Source organism: Salmo salar, chromosome ssa09, assembly GCF_905237065.1.
Source record: "Salmo salar chromosome ssa09, Ssal_v3.1, whole genome shotgun sequence".
Lineage (NCBI taxonomy): Eukaryota > Metazoa > Chordata > Actinopteri > Salmoniformes > Salmonidae > Salmo > Salmo salar.
This window is the reverse complement of record NC_059450.1, coordinates 83,487,800-83,509,110: the sequence shown is the minus strand read 5'-3', so window position 1 is coordinate 83,509,110 and position 21,311 is coordinate 83,487,800. Positions and strand designations below refer to the sequence as shown.

Genomic DNA, 21,311 nt, shown 5'->3' with positions numbered 1-21,311 from the left:
GTCAGCCACAGTCAGGAGCCCCATGCTTACGCAGTGTTTCCACACCTCCCTCCCTCAGGGTGCATGCATCCTTGCTCAGCAACGCTGCAGCTAACATCATCAAATCCCACAACAGAAAGGGAACATGAGCTGACTCTTGACTGCTACCTGGCTGGCTTTCCGCAGTAGACACAGAATGGCTGCACAGTTTCCACCTGAGCAGTTGATAGGCTGTTACAGAGTGGAAACTGGCTCTGGCCCAGACTCACAACGGCATTCATTCAGGATCCATACTGCAGCCAACCTTCCTGAAGCAGGAACAGAAGGTACTCTGTGACTCTGTGATATTATTCATCCATAAGCAAATTAAGTAACGGAGTACAGTAAAGCAGAGAACGAACTATACCTTCAGTACCAGACAAGTCTGGAGGTGGTGTCACATCTAAAATAGCAGCCACTGACTGGGCTCCTGATTCCCTCAATTCACCCAGCCAGCACACCAGGGAACCAATCAGGACAACAGTGTTGAATTATTGAACATAAGTACATAAGCCACATATCCAACCCCTTTCCAGCAGCATGCTGTATAAATGCAGATAGCATTACTACAAGTCTGAATTTGAATTGAGGTCTAATTGCTCCAGCGGCTGAGTGACTGTGAGGAGTGAGGCGCTGCAGAGCAGGAGAAAACAGGAGAAGAAGAAATGGAGAGAGGAGAAAGGGCGGAAAGCAGTAAAGAGGGGAGGAGAGGAGTAAAGAGGAGAGGAGTAAAAGAGGGGAGGAGAGGAGTAAAAGAAGAGAGGAGTAAAAGAGGAGAGGAGTAAAAGAGGAGAGGAGTAAAAGCGGGGAGGAGTAAAAGAGGGGAGGAGAGGAGTAAAAGAGGGGAAGAGAGAAGTAAAGAGGAGGAGTAAAAGAGGAGAGGAGTAAAAGAGGAGGAGTAAAAGAGGAGAGGAGAGGAGTAAAGAGGAGAGGAGTAAAGAGGGGAGGAGAGGAGTAAAGAGGGGAGGAGTAAAAGAGGGGAGAAGAGGAGTAAAAGAGGGGAGGAGAGGAGTAAAGAGGAGAGGAGTAATGAGGGGAGGAGAGGAGTAAAGAGGAGAGGAGTAAAGAGGAGAGGAGTAAAGAGGAGGAGTAAAGAGGAGAGGAGTAAAGAGGGGAGGAGAGGAGTAGAGGAGAGGAGTAAAAGAGGAGAGGAGTAAAAGAGGAGAGGAGTAAAAGAGGGGAGAGAGGAGTAAAGAGGGATGTCTGGTGAGGACCTGCCTTACAGGCCTACAAGCCCTCGGTCCTGCCTCTCTCAGCCTATTGCGGACAGTCTGAGCACTGATGGAGGGATTGTGCGTTCCTGGTGTAACTCGGGCAGTTGTTGTTGCCATCCTGTACCTGTCCCCCAGGTGTGCTGTTCGGATGTACCGATCCTGTGCAGGTGTTGTTACACGTGGTCTGCCACTGTGAGGACGATCAGCTGTCCGTCCTGTCTCCTTGTAGCTCTGTCTTAGGCGTCTCACAGTACGGACATTGCAATTTATTGCCCTGGCCATGTCTGCAGTCCTAATTCAAGTAGATGAGCAGGGACCCTGGCCATCTTTCTTTTGCTGTTTTTCAGAGTCAGTAGAAAGGCCTCTTTAGTTTCATAAGTTGTCATAACTGTGACCTTAATTGCCTATCGTCTGTAAGCTGTTAGTGTCTTAACGACCGTTCCACAGGTGCATGTTCATTAATTGTTTATGGTTCATTGAACAAGCATGGGAAACAGTGTTTAAACCCTTTACAATGAAGATGTGTGAAGTTATTTGGATTTTTACAAATTATCTTTGAAAGACAGGGTCCTGAAAAAGGGACGTTTCTTTTTTTGCTGAGTTTATGTATGCATGCATTGTTCAAAACAATGTTATAATTCTATTTCAGGAGAGTTGAGGTTGAGTGATGGGTTAATATTCATCATGTAAGAAGACATTAATAGGGTCTAAATGCATCAAGCAAAACCTGGTCAGTGGCAAGGCTCTGTCTGTGTGTGCAAACATAAAACCATGTAGTCTAGATAGATTACTATAAAAAGCCACTTCCTGGTATCTCATAACATTTTGGCTGAGGCATTAGTTCCTGTGTAAACATTAACCCTGACCTGATCTAATATCACCTACATTTGAGTCTGAAGGCAGCAGGAACAAACACAATACATTTAGGGTTGCACATTTTGGGGAATATTCAAAAGGTGGAAACTTTCTGTGGGAATTAACGGGAACATATGGGAATTAACAGGAATATATGGGAATTAACGGGAATATATGCAAATTAATATTAATACCATTAAATGTAGATGTTTTTTGCATTGGATATATTTACCATATCATATGGAGAAAGAAACAAACCTTTTACCTTATCATAAGTACACATAATTGCAAATTATTAAATCCTTATAGAAATAAAAAAAACTATTTAGTTACAAATTGAACTTTAATTAAATGAGTTGACTCTTCACATGGGATGATTTCACTGAACAACAAAAGAAAGGGAATATTGAATGATCCCCAATGATCCATCGCCTCTCTCAAAAACGTTTTCAACATACATCTGTAAAATTATAGTCTAGAAACTAAAGCTTTGGTTGTCTTCCTCTCAGGCTTCCATGTCTTCTCCCTGGACCTCCTCAATATCCACCTCTTGAACATCAGACTCTGAGGCGTCATCATCACTGTCACTTTCCAACATTGTTTTGGATGGCTCAAAAAGCCTCAAATTTTCCCGGATGGCCACCAATTTTTCAACCCTTGTATTGGTCAGCATGTTGCGTGCTTTGGTGTGCGTGTTCCCAAACAAGGACCAGTTGCGCTCTGAGGCGGCTGATGTTGGTGGGATTTGGAGGATGATGGAGGCAACAGGGGAAAGAGGCTCAGATCCACAAAGTCCCTTCCACCAGGTGGCTGATGAGATATGTTGGCATGACTGCCATATTGCATCTCCATCCCAAAGCCCTTGCTTGGAAGTGTACTTCGCCAGACTGCCAAGAACTTTGCCCTCATCCAGGCCAAGGTGGCGAGACATGGTAGTGATGACACCATAGGCCTTGTTGATCTCTGCACCAGACAGGATGCTCTTGCCAGCATACTTGGGCTTCAGGCAGAAGTCTTCATGCTTTTTGATGAATTTCTGAACTGCAGTTTCCTCTGCTTGGAGCAACAGTGATGTTGGCAGGGCAGTGCGGATTTCTTCTCTTACATCTTCAAGCAGAGTCTGAACATCAGACAGGATGGCATTGTCTCCCTCAATCTGTGCAATTGCTACAGGTTTCAGGAGTTTCAGGCTGCTTACCACGCTCTCCCAAAATACATCATCCAGGAGGATTCTCTTGATTTGGCCGTCCATATCGGCAGACTGTGATATGGCCATTTCTTGGAGAGACTCCTTCCCCTCCAGGAGATTGTCAAACATGACAACACCACCCCAACGGGTGTTGCTGGGCAGCTTCAATGTGGTGCTCTTATTCTTCTCACTTTGCTTGGTGAGGTAGATTGCTGCTATAACTTGATGACCCTTCACATACCTAACCATTTCCTTGGCTCTCTTGTAGAATGTATCCATTGTTTTCAGTGCCATGATGTCCCTGTGGAGCAGATTCAATGCATGAGCAGCACAGCCAATGGGTGTGATGTGAGGGTAGAACTCCTCCACTTTAGACCAAGCAGCCTTCATGTTCGCAGCATTGTCTGTCACCAGTGCAAATACCTTCTGTGGTCCAAGGTCATTGATGACTGCCTTCAGCTCATCTGCAATGCAGAGACCAGTGTGTCTGTTGTCCCTTCTCTGTGCTCTTGTAGAATACTGGTTGAGGGGTGGAGATGATGTAGTTAATTATTCCTTGCCCACGAACATTCGACCACCCATCAGAGATGATTGCAATACAGTCTGCTTTCTCTATGACTTGTTGACCTTCACTTGAACTCTGTTGAACTCTGTATCCAGCAAATGAGTAGATAAAGCATGTCTGGTTGGAGGGGTGTATGCTGGGCGAAGAACATTCAGAAATCTCTTCCAATACACATTGCCTGTGAGCATCAAAGGTGAACCAGTTGCATTCACAGCTTGAGCAAGACATTCATCAGCATTTCTCTGACTATGTTCCTTGACTGAGTCAAATAAAATTCTGATTCTAGGAGGACCATGAGCTGTTGCTATCGATAAGGTGTCTGATTCATCATTTTCACCTCAAAAAGAAATAGAGGGACTTTTGTCAGAGGTTGCTTGTTGTGAGTGCTGAGGGAACTTTATGCACTTGGCCAGATGATTCTGCATCTTTGTTGCATTCTTCACATATGATTTGGCACAGTATTTGCAAATGTACACAGCTTTTCCTTCTACATTAGCTGAAGTGAAATGTCTCCACACATCAGATAGTGCCCATGGCATTTTCCTGTAAAGATTAGAAAACAATTAGTAAAAAAAAAAACTGATACATTTCCATGTACAGATAAATAGTTAAGCAGTTAGATTAAACAACTCCTTTCTAGGATAAATGTTTTAAAATGAAACATGTATGGAAACAGGTGAATTAACACTCCTTAGTTAGCAGGCTCAAGCAAGCTAAAACCCACATGGTAGCAAAAACTAACTAGCAGAAATTGTTAAGATAGAAATGATTTAAACACACTTTGCTGTAGGCTACTATTTACTAGTTAACAAAAAATAATGTAATATAAAATATATTCACCCCACCCAGTATTGTCATCAAAACTTACCAGAAAGCATGTAGTCCTTGGCTCAGACAGTGTAGTAGTGTGGGCTCAATAACATCTCATTAGTGTGCAAGATTTTGAGAATCAGCTATACATGTGATGGAAGAGTGCACTGTGCACGCAGAGGGTTGCAATTCCATTGAATTGGGGATAGTTTAACCAAAATATGCCACAAGACCTAGAATTGCCTTCTCTGTATCCCACAAAAAGGTTCCCTGTTATAAGCTAACATTTTTGATGAATTTAAGCAAATTTACCAAAATCCCGGGCTTAACTTCCCATGGAAAATGTCTGGAGAAATTCCGGAAATTTACTGGAAAGTTTCCAACCTTTTGCAACCCTAAATACATTAAACAACAATACAAATATAACACACTACAGTAAACAACACAACAACACACTGGATCAGCGGATAGGTAACCTCTGAACCTGAGATTGCCACATGATTTGCCGCTTGGCCGTTTGGCAACGGGGAGGAATCAAAAGGTTAATATTAAGTTTGATGAAATGTCATTATTGTTTAGGCTAGTGATTATGCAGACTCAAGGTGATACTGGTATGGACACTCTCCCTGGTCCAAGATCCCTTCATGAAGACTTCTTTACATCCTTCATTAGCCTGCTATATTCGTTTTGTTTTTAATGTTTCATTTCCTGTTGTACTATGTACACAATACAGCTTTTAGCTGCTGCCATGTATACTGAAATAAAACAACTCAAAAGAGACTATTGAATGGGGCTAGACTGGCTGCTACTGCATTCCCTCCCCACACCTGCAGAGAGAGAGAACTTCTGTGAGTGTAATGTTTACTGTTCATTTTTATTATTTATTTCACTTTTGTTTATCATCTACTTCACTTGCTTTTGCAATGTTAACATTGTTTACCATGCCAATAAAACCCTTAAATTGAAATTTAATTGAGAGAGAGAGGGAGAAGGCAGGCTGCCTCTCCACACCTGCAGAGAGAGAGGGGGGAGGGAGGGAACTCCAGGAGTCACCAGGTAGAGGTCAGGGTAGGTGGGATAGAGGCTATGTCGCAAATGGCACCCTTTTTCTTATGTGGCATACATACCGTGTAGGACTCTGGTCAAAAGTAGCGCATTATGTAGGGAATAAGGTGCCATTTACACAGGCAGACCAATTCTGATATTTTTTTCATGAATCGGTCTTTTGACCAATCAGATCAGCTCTTTTGCCAATAATTGGGCAAAACATCCGAATTTGGCTGCCTGTGTCAATGTAGCCTATGGGACACAGCCAGAGAGGGGGAAGGCTGGCTGTTGTTGACTCCAGCGCACTGCTGTCACGCCCTGACCATAGAGAGCCCTTGTTTCTCTATGGTGTAGTAGGTCAGGGCGTGACTAGGGGGTAGTCTAGTTTAATATTTCTATGTTGTGTTCTAGTTTATATTTTCTATGTTGGTGTTGTGTATGATTCCCAATTAGAGGCAGGTGGTAATCGTTGTCTCTAATTGGGGATCATATTTAAATAGCTATTTTTCCCACCTGTGTTTGTGGGATATTGTTTTGTGCTCCACGTAGTCACGGTTAGGTGTTTGATTTATTTGTTTTTGCTTGAAGTTTCACTTTGGAATAAAGATGTGGAACTCTACACATGCTGCGCCTTGGTCCCGTTCTTACGACAACCGTGAAAACTGCGTCATGTCCATCCTCAAAGATGGAGCACCACTACACTACGTAACCTCCAGAATTGATTATGGGAACGCAGTACTTGGTGGCCTGCCTGCAAATTCAATTCATAAACTAGATGGCGCCAACGGAGAAGGGTGACATCTTATGAGTTTCAACCCGACTTTGCTATTTAGTGACTTTTTCCATGTTTATCCTTACTTTTTTGTACAGAAAGTTGAAACTTCTTAGGGCTAGGGTCATTTTTTCTCAATTTCCACCTGACTGATGTGCCCAAAGTAAACTGCCTTTTGCTCAGGCCCTGAAGCCAGGATATGCATATCATTGGTACCATTGGAAGGAAAACACTTTGCAGTTTAGAAATGTTAAAATAATGTAGGAGACTATAACACAATAGATACGGTAGAAGAAAATCCAAAGAAACTTTTTGAGAGCCCATGCTCTTACAATGGAAAGAATAGGGGCATAATGAATTCTAGCTCCCATGATGCAATTCCTATGGCTTCCACAGGGTGTCAGCAGTTTATGTTCAAGGTTTCAGGCTTGTAACTTCAAAAATGAATAAGAAATATGAGTTTTAGTACAAGGACACAGTCTTGGAAATTCGTGTTTGGGCACACGATGAAGACAAGACGCACCTGCTAATATCGGTTTCCTATTGAACATACTTCTTTCCATATGAAATATTATAGTTTGATTACATTAGGGTATCTGAGGAGTCAAAGAAACATTTTGACTTGTTTTAACAAAGTTTAGCGGTAGATTTTGCTTTCTCTGCAAGTTGAATGAGAGGATTACTCAAATCGATGGTGCCAACTAAACAGACTTTTTGGCATATAAAGAAGGATTTTTATCTAACAAAATGACACTACACGTTATAGCTGGGACCCTTTGGATGACAAATCAGAGGAAGATTTTTTAAAAAGTGAATATTTAAATCGCTATTTGTGAATTTATGAAACCTGTGCCGGTGGAAAAATATTTTGATGTGGGGCGCCGTCCTCAAACAATCGCATGGCATGCTTTCGCTGTAATGGCTACTGTAAATCGGACAGTGCAGTTAAATTAACAATAATTTACGCTTTCAACCGATATAAGACACTTGTATGTACCTAAATGTTTAATATCCATAATTTTAATGATTTATTTGAATTGCGCTCCCTCCAGTTTCACCGGAAGTTGTCCCGCTAGCGGGACGCCTAGCCCTATTAATACTTGACGGCCAAGACAGTTACTAACCTTGATTTCGATTTCAAATCCGACTTAGACTAAACTGTTTCCTTGTTTATACACAATTCATTTGTTCCACTTCACCAAAACGCTGTGGGTGTCGATGCTGCAGACGAGCCGGCATCCTTGTGTCACTGAGACAAAGAGAATATCCCCTCCGTCCTATTGGCAAATGTCCAGTCACTCGCGAATAAGATGGTTGGGATTCGTCCAAGAGTCTCCTATCAGAGAGAGTTGAAAAGCTGCAAAATGATATGCCTTGCAGAGACGTGGCTGGATGACTCAGTGAACTCAGTGGTTTCTCCATGCAGCAGCACGATCGGATGAAGGCGGCCTCGAGCAAGTCCAAGGGGGGGAGGGGTGTGCCTCTTCATAAACAACAACTGGTGTGCTGCGTTCAGTGTGAAGGAAATCTCTAGCTTTTGATTCCCTGATATAGAACACCTCATGGTAAACTGCAGAACCTTTAATCTACCTGATATAGAACACCTCATGGTAAGCTGCAGACACTTATCTACCAAGAGAGTAATGATCACAACTGTCTACATCCCTCCAAGCCAACACCACTTTGGCACTCAACGAACTATATGGAGCCATAAACAAAGAAGAAACCACTCACCCAGAGCCAGTGTTTCTGGTGGGCAGAGACTGACACGGGGAGAATTAAAACCGCTCTCACTTTTATCAGCATGTCTCCTGCGCTACTAGCTGCGCTAAAACGGAAGACCACCTTTATTCTACCCACAGAAACGCATACAAGGTTCTCCCTCGTCCGCCTTTCTGCAAATTTGACCATGACTCTATTCTCCTGTTTACGAACTAAAACTCAAACAGGAAGTACCAGTGACGCGTTCAATACTCCAACACTAGTTGTATGTGGCAGGGCTTGCAGACAATAACGGATTACAAAGGGAAACCCAGCCGGTAGATGTCCAGTGATGCAGAACTCCCAAACGAGCTAAATGTCTTTTATGGTCGCTTCGAGGAATACAACACTGAGTCTTGCGTGAAAGCCCCTGTTGTTCCGGATGACTGTGATCTCACTCTCCGTGGTTGACGTGTGTAAACCTATTTTAAAGTTTAACACTCACAAGACCGCCATTTAAAATACCAGGGTGCGTTCTCAAAGCATGCGCAGACCATCTGAAAAGTGTCTTCAATTACATTTTCAATCTCTCCTTGTCCCCATCTGTAATCCCAACATGTTTCAAGCTGACCACCATTGTTCCTGTTCCCAAGAACTCCAAGGTAACTTGCCTAACTGACTATTGCCCTTTAGCACTTGAATCTGTCATTATGAAATGCTTTGACCATCACCGTCATTTCCGGTCACAACTTGTAGACTTGTTTACGTGCTGCTGTGCAGTTTGTTGCTAACGTTTCTTTGCTACCTGACAACTTTACGGTTTTTACTTTTTAATTACCGTTTTATATTTAATTTTCCCCTCACTCAACTTTTTTCAAACTTTTTCACCCCGGACGCTTTATCTGGACATGGTTCTACATGACCTCCACCAGCCTAAGCTAAGTAGTAACATTAACACATTAACATTATGCCTTCTAACTGCAGTCGCTGTACTCATAATATACAGGCGAACGATCGCCTTATGGCGAGGATAGCCGTGCTGCAAGCCCAGCTTCAGACGCAATCGTTAGGCAAGGGTAATTTAAGCCTGGTTCCTCTCTAGGTTTCTTCCTAGGTTCTGGCCTTTTCTAGGGAGTTTTTCCTAGCCACCATGCTTCTACATCTGCATTGCTTGCTGTTTGGGGTTTTAGGCTGGGATTCTGTACAGCACTTTGTGACATCAGTTGATGTGGAGCGGGTTCGAGAGCTTCAAGTTCCTTGGTGTCTACATCACTAAGGACTCAACATGGGCCACACACACCAACACAGTCGTGAAGAGGGCACGACAGCGCCTCTTCCCCCTCAATGCTGAAAAGATTTGGCATGGGCCCTTGGATTATCTATCCTGATGTCTAGTCACTTTACCCTGCATTCATGTACATATCTACCTCAAATACCTTATTATCTATCCTGATGCCAAGTCACTTTACCCTGCCTTCATGTACATATCTACCTCAAATACCTCATACCCTTGCTCATTTACCTGGTACTGGTACTCCCTGTATATAGCTCCACATTGATCTGGTACTGGTACTCCCTGTATATAGCTCCACATTGATCTGGTACTGGTACTCCCTGTATATAGCTCCACATTGATCTGGTACTGGTACTCCCTGTATATAGCTCCACATTGATCTGGTACTGGTACTCCCTGTATATAGCTCCACATTGATCTGGTACTGGTACTCCCTGTATATAGCTCCACATTGATCTGGTACTGGTACTCCCTATATAAAGCTCCATTCTTGTGTATTTTATTCCTTGTGTAATATATATATATTCTGCATCGTTGGGAGGGGCTCAGAAGCAATGATTTCAAGGTATTTGATTGAATTTGAACAGTGCTGCAAGGATTCTTCTGACACAAACAAAACTGTCTGCCCACATCACCCCCATCGGCTACCTGTTGCTCAAAGAATTGAGTATAAAATCATCCTCCTCGTCTGCAAATCCTTAAATTGCATCGGACCCTCCTGTCTGTCAGACCTGCTCTCCCCCTATGAACCTCCACCCACCCTACATTTAAGCCACGTCCCCAGGATCAGGCTCGGCACAAATGGGGGACCATGCCTTGTCCTCCCATGCACCATGCCTATGGAACTCCCTTCCAGATAATCTCAGGGCTATTCAGACTGTTGGAGCTTTTAAAGCAGGCCTTAAGACTGACCTATATCGGCCTAGCCTTCCTCATGACATGGTTACATACATTTGTTCCATTTTTTGTTGACCTATGTTTCTATTTTATGCACCTTGTGATTATTCTTGTATAATGAAAAGAGCTTTACAAATATAATTAATTATTATTAGTTTCCCCACGGTCCCTCTCCCATGCTGCACAAGTCCAAAAGCCCAGTCAGCCCCTCTGTCGGCGCACCAGTCACAGACGGATAAAACGAATAACTGTGTGAAACCGCAAGGCCATAACACCAGAGTAGACACTTGGAACGCAGGAAGCTTTAAGACATGCAATATATTTACAGAATGTGCAGCCAGAGCCCTTAAACAACTGTCTGACTGATAAAATCTAACAAATCACTCTTTTAGGCCATGGTCATACCAGCAACATTTCAAGCTTTAAAAAAACAGCCTAGAACCAACCAATAAACATTAGTCTTACTCAGACCAGAGTCACCTGGAACATTCTAACAACATAATTATTTTTATTTATCCTTTATTTAACTAGGCAAATCAGTTAAGAACAAATTCTTATTTACGATGACGGCCTACCCTGGCCAAACCCTAACGATGCTGGGCCAATTGTGCACCGCCCTATGGGACTTCCAATCACGGCCGGTTGTGATACAGCCTGAAATTGCACCAGGGTCTGTAGTGACACCTCCAGCACTGAGATGCAGTACTTTAGACCGCTGCGCCACTTCCGGGAGTGAAACAGAGGGAGAGAGACCTGGCTGATGCTATCTCTAAAAAGCAGAGGGAGAGAAACCTTCCATAATAAAGCCATCACCTGCAGAGAAATGAACCTGGAGAAGAGCCCCCTAAGCAAGCTGGTCCTGGGGCTCTGTTTACAGACCCCACAGAGCCCCAGAACAACAACACAATTAGACCCAAACAAATCATGAGAAAACAAAAATATAATTATTTGACACATTGGAAAGAATTTACAAAACAGAGCAAACTAGAATGCCATTTGGCCCTAAACAGAGAGTACACATTGGCAGAATACCTGACCACTGTGACTGACCCAAAACTGAGGAAATCTTTGACTATGTACAGCCTTGCTATTGAGAAAGGCACAAAATGAGGTGGAAACTGAGCTGCACTTCCTAACCTCCTGCCAAATGTATGACCATATTAGACATTTCCCTCAGATTACAGACCCACAAAGAATTTGAAAACAAATCAAATTTTGATAAACTCCCATATCTATTGGGTGAAATACCACAGAGAGAGTAGAGAGCAGCAAGATTTGTGACCTGTTGTCACAAGAACAGGGCAACCAGTGAAGAACAAACACTATTGTAAATACAACCCATGTTTATTTATTTTCCCTTCCGTACTTTAACTATTTGCACATCGTTACAACACTGTATATAGACATAACATGACATTTGAAATGTCTCTATTCCTTTGGAACTTTTGTGCGTTTAATGTTTACTGTTTAATTTGTATTGTTTGTTTCACTTGTTTATTATCTATTTCACTTGCTTTGGCAATGTAAACATATGTTACCCATGCCAATAAAGCCCCCTGAAATTGAAATTGAATTGCGAGAGAGAAAGAGAGCCAGAGTGGTGTGGGTAGAGTGATTAGGTGATTGATTAAAGATAGCGCTGGAGGAGGAGAATAACAAGACAAGAGGAGGAGCTCCGGTCACAATGAGAGGGAAAGGTCAAAGCAACAGGGCTAGAGCAAAGTAATTAGGTTAAGTATCTATAATCCCCTCAGCTTGTTAAAGCACCACAGTACCCATTCACAAGAACATACATCCAGCTATAGATATGCCCCTCACAAACAGTGCCTTCAGAAAGTATTCACACCCCTTGACTTTTTCCACATTTTGTTGTGTTACAGCCTGAATTTAAGATGGATTTTGTGTCACTGGCCTACACACAATACCCCATAATGTCAAAGTGGAATTATGTTTAAAGAAATTTTTACAAATGAATTAAAATTGAAAAGCTGAAATGTCTTGAGTCGAAAAGTGTTCCACCCCTTTGTTATGGCAAGCCTAACATGCTGACCACACCGCCACCGTTGCAAAATAAATATACACATACATGTTATTCAATCATTTCATCCAAATTGCTCGCACGCGTCAACAAGCGTCTGCATAGCCAGGCTCTAAAATAGAACTTGGTTCCATTTTTGCCGCGTGACACGCTGCAAGTCCCATCTCCTCATTGGTTTTTAGGAGCATATACCCACATGGGTGACTGAATGATGAACTGAGGTCCACACTCCAGTCAAAGTTGGTTGCCAACTGCCAGATAAAGTCCACAGAAGAAGACTGGAGGAGAGATTACTAGAAACTAAGGTTTCCCCTTTTTATCTGTGGATTATTTGTTTGAGTAGAGAACACACGATTTTGTGTGACACAAAATGGGTCAAAATTCTACAAAATCCAGAAAAAAGGGACCCTGTTCATTTTAGGTAAAATAATAACCCAATGTTTATATCCCAGGACAAATTAGCTAGCAACAGCAAGCTAGCTAGCTAAATGTCCATGAATGTTTCATGTGTTTTAACCTGTCCCCCAAATGAATATAATTGATTCAGAGCTCGTTTTGATATTTTAACCTGCGTGTCCTGATCACATCTGGTGTGGATGGACAAAATCAATATGCGGAAGCATGCGCGGGATACTTCAGAATTTTGGCAAGGAGGCCCATGAGGACCCCCGAGTGGCGCAGCGATCTAAGGCACTGCATCCCAGTGCTAGGGGCATCACTACAGACCCTGGTTCAATTCCAGGCTGCATCACAACCGGCTGTGATTGGGAGTCCCAAAGGGCAGCGCACAATTGGTTTGGCCGGGGTAGGCTGTCATTGTAAATAAGAATTTGTTCTTAAACGACTTGCCTAGTTAAATAAAAACAAAGCCCAGTCAGAAGAACTTGTGGATATCATTTTTATGTCTGTGTCCATTATGAAGTTAGAGGTAGATTTGCAAGCCAATGCTAACTAGTGTTAGCACAATGACTGAAAGTCTATGGGTATCTGCAAGCATGCAATGACTGGAAGTCTATGGGTATCTGCAGATATCCATAGACTTCCAGTCATTGCGCTAAAGTTAATATTGTACAATCCAGGTGTGTGAAGCTCTTAGACTTACCCGGAAAGACTCACAGCTGTAATCGCTACAAGGGTGATTCTAACATGCATTGACTCAGGGGTGTGAATACTTATGTAAGCGAAATATGTATGTAACATTTTCAATAAATTTGGACAATTTTCTAAAAACATGTTTTCACTTTGTCATTATTGGGTACTGCATGTAGATGGGTGAGGGGGAAAAATATTGAATCAATTTTGAATTCAGGCTGTAACACAACAAAATGTGGAATAATTCAAGGAGGAAGGAATACTTTCTGAAGGCACTGTATATGGACACTTACACAAAAACATACACACTATACAGGACACACACATGTAACTGGCATGTACACAGACGCATAGGCTACACTCATAAATTACATATTAGTGGACTCAAGGAATAACATGTAATGGAGTTAACAAGGAAACATGTTTGCATTTAAGAATTACTGATTTTGTTTTGCATGCGTATAAAAGTCTATCTTTTTTTGTGTTTTTTATGTTATTAACCTATACCTTTATCCAAACCCTCACAGTGAGATAATGGATATTTACTAACTGTGAGCTGGCTGAGCATTAGCAGATATTATGGATTAATCAATTTCATATAGCCTGCATAACATTTGGTGAATTTTTTTAAATTTTTTTATTGCTGTTGCTTTATCAGTAAAATGTTTTATTTGCACCATGAAAATATTAGGTACTGGGCAGAATCTGGGGCAGAATCTGGGGCAGCTGAGCGTGGACCTGGTTGGTTGTGTAGAGGGGAAATGAGGACAGGTTGTGTAGGAGTGCAGTTAGAATACAGTAACCTCGCTGTGTGTGTGGCGCAGCGGTTACCTGTGTTAATATGGAGTAAAAAATAAAAAGAGCTAGACGGGTGCAGAGTCCACTGCCGAGAGAGAGAGAGGGGGCACATAAACCAGTCTAGACTCGCCATGCTGTTAAATGAGGCAAGGCAATGGCATCGATTCGCAAAAGCATATGCACTGATGTTGAGTGAGTGAAAACAGCATATTTAGTGTGGGGTTATGGTGTGTTATAGCCCTATTGACTTTGATGTGACCCCTTATCTGCAGACCCCCCCCCATTCCTATTTCCGAAAATAAGGGGAGAACTTCACTCCACTGGGTGGAATGCCACTTGGCAAAGATGAAAGGAAACTGGTTTAGTCACCTGGTTTAACCGACAGAACTACTGTGGTGACCTGGGACAGCCAGTATATTAATGTTCTGTTTATCGCATTCAAACCAAATGGCACCATGTTCCCTATGTAGAGTTACTTTTGACCTGGCCCAAGTAGTGCACTACATAGAATAGGGTGACATTTGGGACATAGTAGGCATAGTGTATTGGATGAGGTCTGATAACAGGTTATGATTGGAATAAGAAAAGCTCCAAGGCCAGCACTATAAGGAACAACTTCTCCTACTAGTCCCCCAGGCCAGGAACCCTCTAGTCCCCCAGGCCAGGAACCCTCTAGTCCCCCAGGCCACATTATCATTCAAAAAAGTGTTCAAATAGGCATAGTGATTTGCAATTCGATAGACATATAAATTATGTAGTTCTTCAAAAGATCGACATGCACTTGGATTGAGTGGAATTACAGGCCAAGAAGAAGTGGCGTCTTGTTGTTGGCACTAACGGACAAATAGTGTGCAACTGCAACCCGCAAATCGACCTGCATGTGGGCATAACGCCCCCCTCGAGCATCCCATTGGTTCCTGCATGAACAACCCCCCCGAGTACGCCATCTTCATGCTTGTGTGACACTTCTGAATGTGGGTCAAAAGGGAAATAAAAGTGTTATCTGAGTTTGTTTCATCCCAGCCTGCTGTTACTAGCTAGCAGGAGGCGACACCGGTAGACAGTGTACTTCGCTCCCGCCTGCCGAACACCTGCCCTCACCGTCGTTAACAGAACTGTGGGAAAACAATGCCCGATAGGCGAGGGCAAAGGACACTGTCTACCGGTCGCTCCTGCCTCCTGCTAGTACAGCAGGCGGAAGGGACACCGTGTGCTAGCTAGCTTGCTAGTTAGCGAACCCGTGTGCTAGCTTGCTAGTTAGCGACACCGTGTGCTAGCTTGCTAGTTAGTTAGCTAGCACACGGAGTCGCCTCCACCTCCCGCCTGCTCTGTTCCGAATAAAACAGTGTCTGACAGGTGGGGTGAAGTACACTGCCTATCGGAGTCTAGTTACTCCGGTACACAGCAGGCGGGAGGTCGGGGTGACACTGTGTGCTTGCCCGTGTGCTTGCTAGTTAGTTAGCTAGCACATGGTGTCGCACCTGCCACCCGCCTGCTGTGTACCGGAGTCCTCCTTAAGACTAGTTGGCTAAGTTAGCACACAGTGTTCTTCGCTCTTGCCTGCCGAACACCTGCCCTCACTGTCGTTAACAAAACTGTGGGAAAACAGTGTCCGACAGGCGGGGGCAAAAGACACTAGCTATAGCTAGCTAACATTTTCGCCCCAGCCTCTTCTACTGTGGGATTTATCGGCAGTTGGCATCCAACGTTACGGTGCATTACTGCCATCTACTGTACTGAAGTGCCCCTGCCTATGTACTGGAGTCATATAGCTTAAATTGACCAATAAACATATAAAGAGGGGTTGAACGCCCCAAATTGCAGGCTGCAGTTGCACCCTTAGCATCCATTAGGATAACTCCACATGGCTTGTTGGCCAAAGCCTATGGGGAAATTAGTGTTTTTTTGGGGGGGGGGGGTAAACACCGAAAATAAGGTCTGTGGTAAACACAGGATTAGCAGAGTTTATACAGAAAAACACTTTAAGATCTCCTAAGCTTCGGTTAACCTCAGACCTTATTTCGGCGTTTATCCCAAAACCCCATTCCTTCTCCATTAATTTCCCCCATAGGAATGGCTGAACGAACCAGATGTTACTAATTTCCAGTTAAACTGGCGAGCTCTTCAACATTTCCGCATTAGAAATGGTTGTGAGATTTGCTTCCTGTATTACCGACGCGACAGAGTCGATAACTGTGGCATACTGTGAGTGTCTTGATGAGAGACAGCCCTGAAAATGATTGTTGGTAGCCTAAATGCATCATCATATGGCCTAGGCCTAAAAATTGTCAGACGTGAAATGTTATGACATCATCACTCTGTATTCTATGCGTAACCTCGCCTACTATTGCTATTGTAAACTACCCAACAACAGGCAGTTTATTCAAATGTTGGCTATCCATGTGATACATATTTACTAACTTCCAATAGATGTGTTGTTACAAGCTTATTTACACTCACCAACATGCGCAATTAGTAAGGCAAGACGCCAGGTGAAAGTCAACTGCGACAGCAGTCAAGCATTAGTGTTCTTACCTGTGCACGCTCGGTAGGTCTGAGAAATAGCCTAATCCTGTCTTCAACACGTTGTCTTCTTACTTGTTACAGCATGCTAAATAAATGTTCATGTCACGATAAGATAATTATTTGACCAATTCTGAATACGCCATACTTAGAGCGAATGGTAATAGTGCTGGAAAAATCTAATCACTTACATTTATGATTACGGTTTAAAAAACGATACGTCGTGCATTTATCCCCAAAAATTATGCGGGGAAACAAAACGATGAAGCGGCGTGAAGTGAAATGTCGCAACTTGGTAGCTGGCTAAATAAAAAGCAGAGAGACAAGCTAGACCAGAGGAGGGCGAGGTAAAAATCGAGGGAGGGCAAAAGCAGAAGGGAGGAGTTCAGGAGAAAAGTGTTGTTTGGTATTACGCATTGCCTCCATTTTAGGGGAATCCCATTAGACTCTGTTATCCGCGGTAAGAGGGCGGTAACTGGATGGGTCACTTCAGGTACTGTCCTTTTGTCTCTACCCTTTACATTTTGGTAAACCTACTTTACCGAATGTCATGGTCCACAATCTCAGGTATACAGCTTCATGTCCTAAATGGTATTACAGGGTAGCCACCGTCATAACAGCCTCTATTATACATTACAATATTCTTTCATTTATGATAATGACTCACCTGTAAAAATGTGCCAGACACAGCTAGGGATAAACCTACCTGTAAACCTAGTACCTATGTATGCTGCAGGTAGAGCACTGTGGATCATTGGTGTGCTGTTATTGTAGCATGTGCAATATTCAGGGTTCTATCCAATCACTCCTATGCACAATTATAAAGTAATACATCCAAAGTATAATTTACACAGAAAGGGATTATCATTTGGACTAGACCAGATTCACCAGAAAACTAGAGATTACATTTTCAGTGGAGACAGTTGTGGTGTCACAGATTTGGCACCACCTGCTGGAGCAACAGAGAGGGGAACGAAGGGACAGCACGGATTATAATGAGGGTCCAATCGTGACCTGGCTGGCAACTACACATTTGTACCAGCCAGAGACAGGTGTGTAGGCTACATGTGTAGTAAGGATGTGGACATACCAACAAACTGTACCTGGTGTATCAGTTACAAGACATGACACCAGTGAATATTTTCTTTTATATACAAAAGGAGACAAGGACAGCACAAAAATAAGTGAGTATACTGTGCTACTGATTGAGGTAATTATTAAAATCTCATTTAGTGAGAAATTGTTTTTTTTTTTCTTCGGTCACTTCAAGTCTTTCTCAGTCATTTGTGAGCTGCATGTCATCTGACAAATCATTCAACAGCATTACCTACATAATTCACAACAAAATAGTGGCATAATATAAATATAAAAACATCAAGGGGGAAAAAAAACGCTTATTCTCTTTGAAACAAAACCCGTTACAAAAATGTGCTTCTAAAATCAATATCAAAATGACTATCAGGGAAAATATTTTTTCCCCCTGGTGTATAACCAACAGTTCTGCACAAGAACCATAAGGTTTCATCAGAAGGCTTGGGCGATTGAGAGGTGCATGGTATTGGTAGTCGCCCTGTCCCAATTGGTACTCTATTCTCTATGTAGTGCACAGCATTTGACTAGGGTTCTAGTCAAAAGAAGCGCACTATATTAGAGTTTAGGGTGCCGATTGGGACGAGCCCTGGATTTTCTCTATGAAATGTCATGACCACAATGTGGGTTAGTGAAGTACAGAAAAACAAATTACATTGAAGGAAAATAAGCACGTTTTGATAAATGGAAAACTGGCCATGGACTAAAGGTTGGGATGCAGGCTAAAGGGAGCTGTACGCTGTTAGTGGAGAGTTTTGAGAATGTGTGTATCCCATATCTCCTTGTTCATGAAGTGTGCATTTGTTCACTACTACCATCATATAGCATTGGATTGGTGTAGGCATGGTCAAAAACACCTTTTTCTAATACCAGTAATTTCCTTTCAAATCCATGAAGGGACGTGAAGAAGTGCACATTTGCAGGAAGCGCCCATAATGTCTGTATAGACAAGGCTCAACCCTTCCCTCTTTCTCCAACTTGGTCCTCTCACTACTACCGCCACTGTTCCACATTATCCATGTAGTTCTTAATGGTGCTGTTCTCCTCCAGACCCCACCAGTCTGGCAGCTGCACCTCAGCCTCTACAGGCTCTCCACCTCCCCTCACCTGATGCTTCCTTTCTGGGGAGGGCGGTCGTAGGTGGGTGGTGATCGCCTCCCCAGCCTGGGTCTCTGTCCACTGGGGCTTATCGCTGGGCCACTTGGCCACTGGCCTCCCCATCCCCAGCCTGGTTGACCCCAGCTTCCCTCTGAGCCTTCTCCTCTTCTGCTGCCTCCTCTCCCTGGCCTGTTTCCTCTCCTGCTGCCGGGCCACCTGGAAGCGCTGGAGTAACAGGTCGCGGGCATACTCGTACAGCTCCTCATCCCATTGGTTCAGCTGGCGGATCCGGAGCTGTGTCTCAGGCATGACCTCTACGCTGGCTGCCCGCGTGCCGTTGAGCTGGGTGAAGGGGGCGATGAACGCCAGGTGGAAGGTCCTCTCAAACAGGTACTGGGTTTTCCTCTGGTACTCTGTCAGGCCGAAGAAGGCCATGCCCCGCAGGTTCCGCTTGGCGCTCTCTAATAACACAGCCCAGCGCTCGTCCTCGCTCATGGCCGAGACATTGTAGCAGCCCACCAGGCTGAGGTCTGCCAGCATGCGGACCTGTCGGTTGTTGGCCAGGTTGTAGGGGCAGTCCATGAACTCCTGCAGGGAGCAGCCGGACCAGTCATCCCCGGGGTAGCAGCTGGGCAGCTCAGCCAGCGTGGGGGCGCGCCCGTCACACACGTGCAGGGAGGCCTTCCAGGTGGCACCCCGCTGCACGTGCCGCCACTCGCTCAGGTAGCGCCACACCGGGTCACGCAGGATGGTGATGTAGTAGTAGTTCCGGCTGAGGAACAGCAGACAGATAAAATATAGAGACAGAACAGAGAGAAAGATACCTAGGTCAGTTAATTTGTCTTTAGACTTGTTTTGAATTTAGCACCTCTGTAATACCTCTGTTATATAACTGTAATAATAACCAACGCAATGGTCTCAATGAGTCTAAATCAGAAATGGCACCCTATTTCCTTTAAAGTGACCTACTTTTGAACATGGCCTCTGATCAAAACCAGTGCACTATAAATGTGAATAGAGGGTAATTTGGGATTCTCTACAGCTCAAGATGAACAGAGAGTCACAAGGGAGGTGTTTGCTATTGACCCGGCTTAACCAGACCAGAATCCCCTTTCAACCCTACAGAAGCATGGATGCATTTGTCTCTGATTGATCATACATAATAAAATATGAGATGTGAATTCAATTTAGGGACAAGATACTGAACAAACTGAAATTGTTGTCCACAAGTAATTTCAAATCCTGTTCTCTGAGTGCACTCTTACCTGGGAACTGTAGTCTTCTTGGGGGGCTCGCGCGTGTTCATGAGAGACGGCACGCAGTTGGTCAGCTCGGTCCAGTCCGCGTGAAGCCCACAGCTCCAGCCAGTGGAGAACCGGGAGAAAAGCCACGTTTCCCTTTTACCTGGCCGATAACAGGTGCATTTCTTTTGGCCAGCATGACACTCACAAGGCCTCTCGAGTTGAATATTACGCACTAAATGTCGACCAAATGTTGTGCCCCCTGTCTTCTGGATGTGTAGAAAAACAATAACATCATCTCCCTGGATATTGAAGTCTACGAGTCGACTGAGGTCTGCAGAAGTGAAATTGAACCGGGGAACAAAACGGGCTAGGGCACAGTCCTCAGCGACGTATGTGTCCTGTCCACTCAGGCCAATGTCGTTTCCCTGGGACCCGATGGCATTGCTGCTTGAGTTGGAGGCCAATGATCCTAGGTGCAACAGTTGGCAATCGGAGCTAGGACAAAGGTACTGAAGCACAATAACGCCAAAGAGCAAAAGTATCATCAGGGCAATCAAGAGCCGGTGGTGGTTGGTGGGCATTTCATCCATCTTCCCGAGAGAAACTAAACCGCATTACTCAAGCAGTCTGACCCACTGGGCCCTGCCTCGGCTGGGGGCAAACACTGCTTTCTAGCTTTATTACTTTCACTTCGTTAACTTAACAAAAACAATGGCCAGCTATGGCTGGCTAGCGGAACAAGTAGCCAGGCTAAGCTAGCCACACAACAGTCGCATACAAACAGAGGGCTTTTGATGTTTCACGAAATAATTATGTTACAGACGTGATACGATTTACCTCTCACAGAAGTCTGCTTGTATGTCACGAAAACGTTACGGATTTTGTGTTTTCCACCAACAATTAAGTGCTTAGAGCCCCCTTCCATCATCATGTTCCCGATCCCTAACCTTTCTTCCCAGAATCCCCTGCGTTGGCTTGGGCTCGTGAAATGACTGCACTTACATACATGGGTGGAGGTTCTCTGATGTGAGCCAACCAATGACTGTATATATTGGCCAATCCATAAA

General features: G+C 43.8%; 2 protein-coding genes across 11 annotated transcripts in view; both read right to left on the bottom strand.

The window, feature by feature from the left end:
- The window catches only part of mbnl3 (muscleblind-like splicing regulator 3), a 74,776-nt gene extending 57,573 nt beyond the window's left edge, over nt 1-17,203 (bottom strand). For 3 of the 10 annotated variants that reach the window (XM_014212976.2, XM_045724106.1, XM_014212983.2), the window contains exon 1: nt 16,826-17,199. The gene's annotated coding sequence lies outside the window, so the exon portion shown is untranslated. Of the gene's footprint in view, nt 1-16,825 lie in introns of all 10 variants that reach the window. The other 7 variants (XR_006771067.1, XM_014212973.2, XM_014212982.2 and 4 more) reach the window with 5 other exon arrangements.
- Nucleotides 17,204-17,942: 739 nt separating this feature from the next.
- On the bottom strand, nt 17,943-21,235 carry hs6st2 (heparan sulfate 6-O-sulfotransferase 2). The gene is made up of 2 exons (XM_014212966.2): nt 20,266-21,235; nt 17,943-19,772 (listed from the first exon to the last, which is right to left on the bottom strand). Exons 1-2 carry the CDS (start codon nt 20,832-20,834, stop codon nt 18,896-18,898), a joined length of 1,446 nt encoding a protein of 481 aa, XP_014068441.1. The 5' UTR covers nt 20,835-21,235; the 3' UTR covers nt 17,943-18,895.
- Between the last annotated feature and the right edge of the window lie 76 nt (nt 21,236-21,311).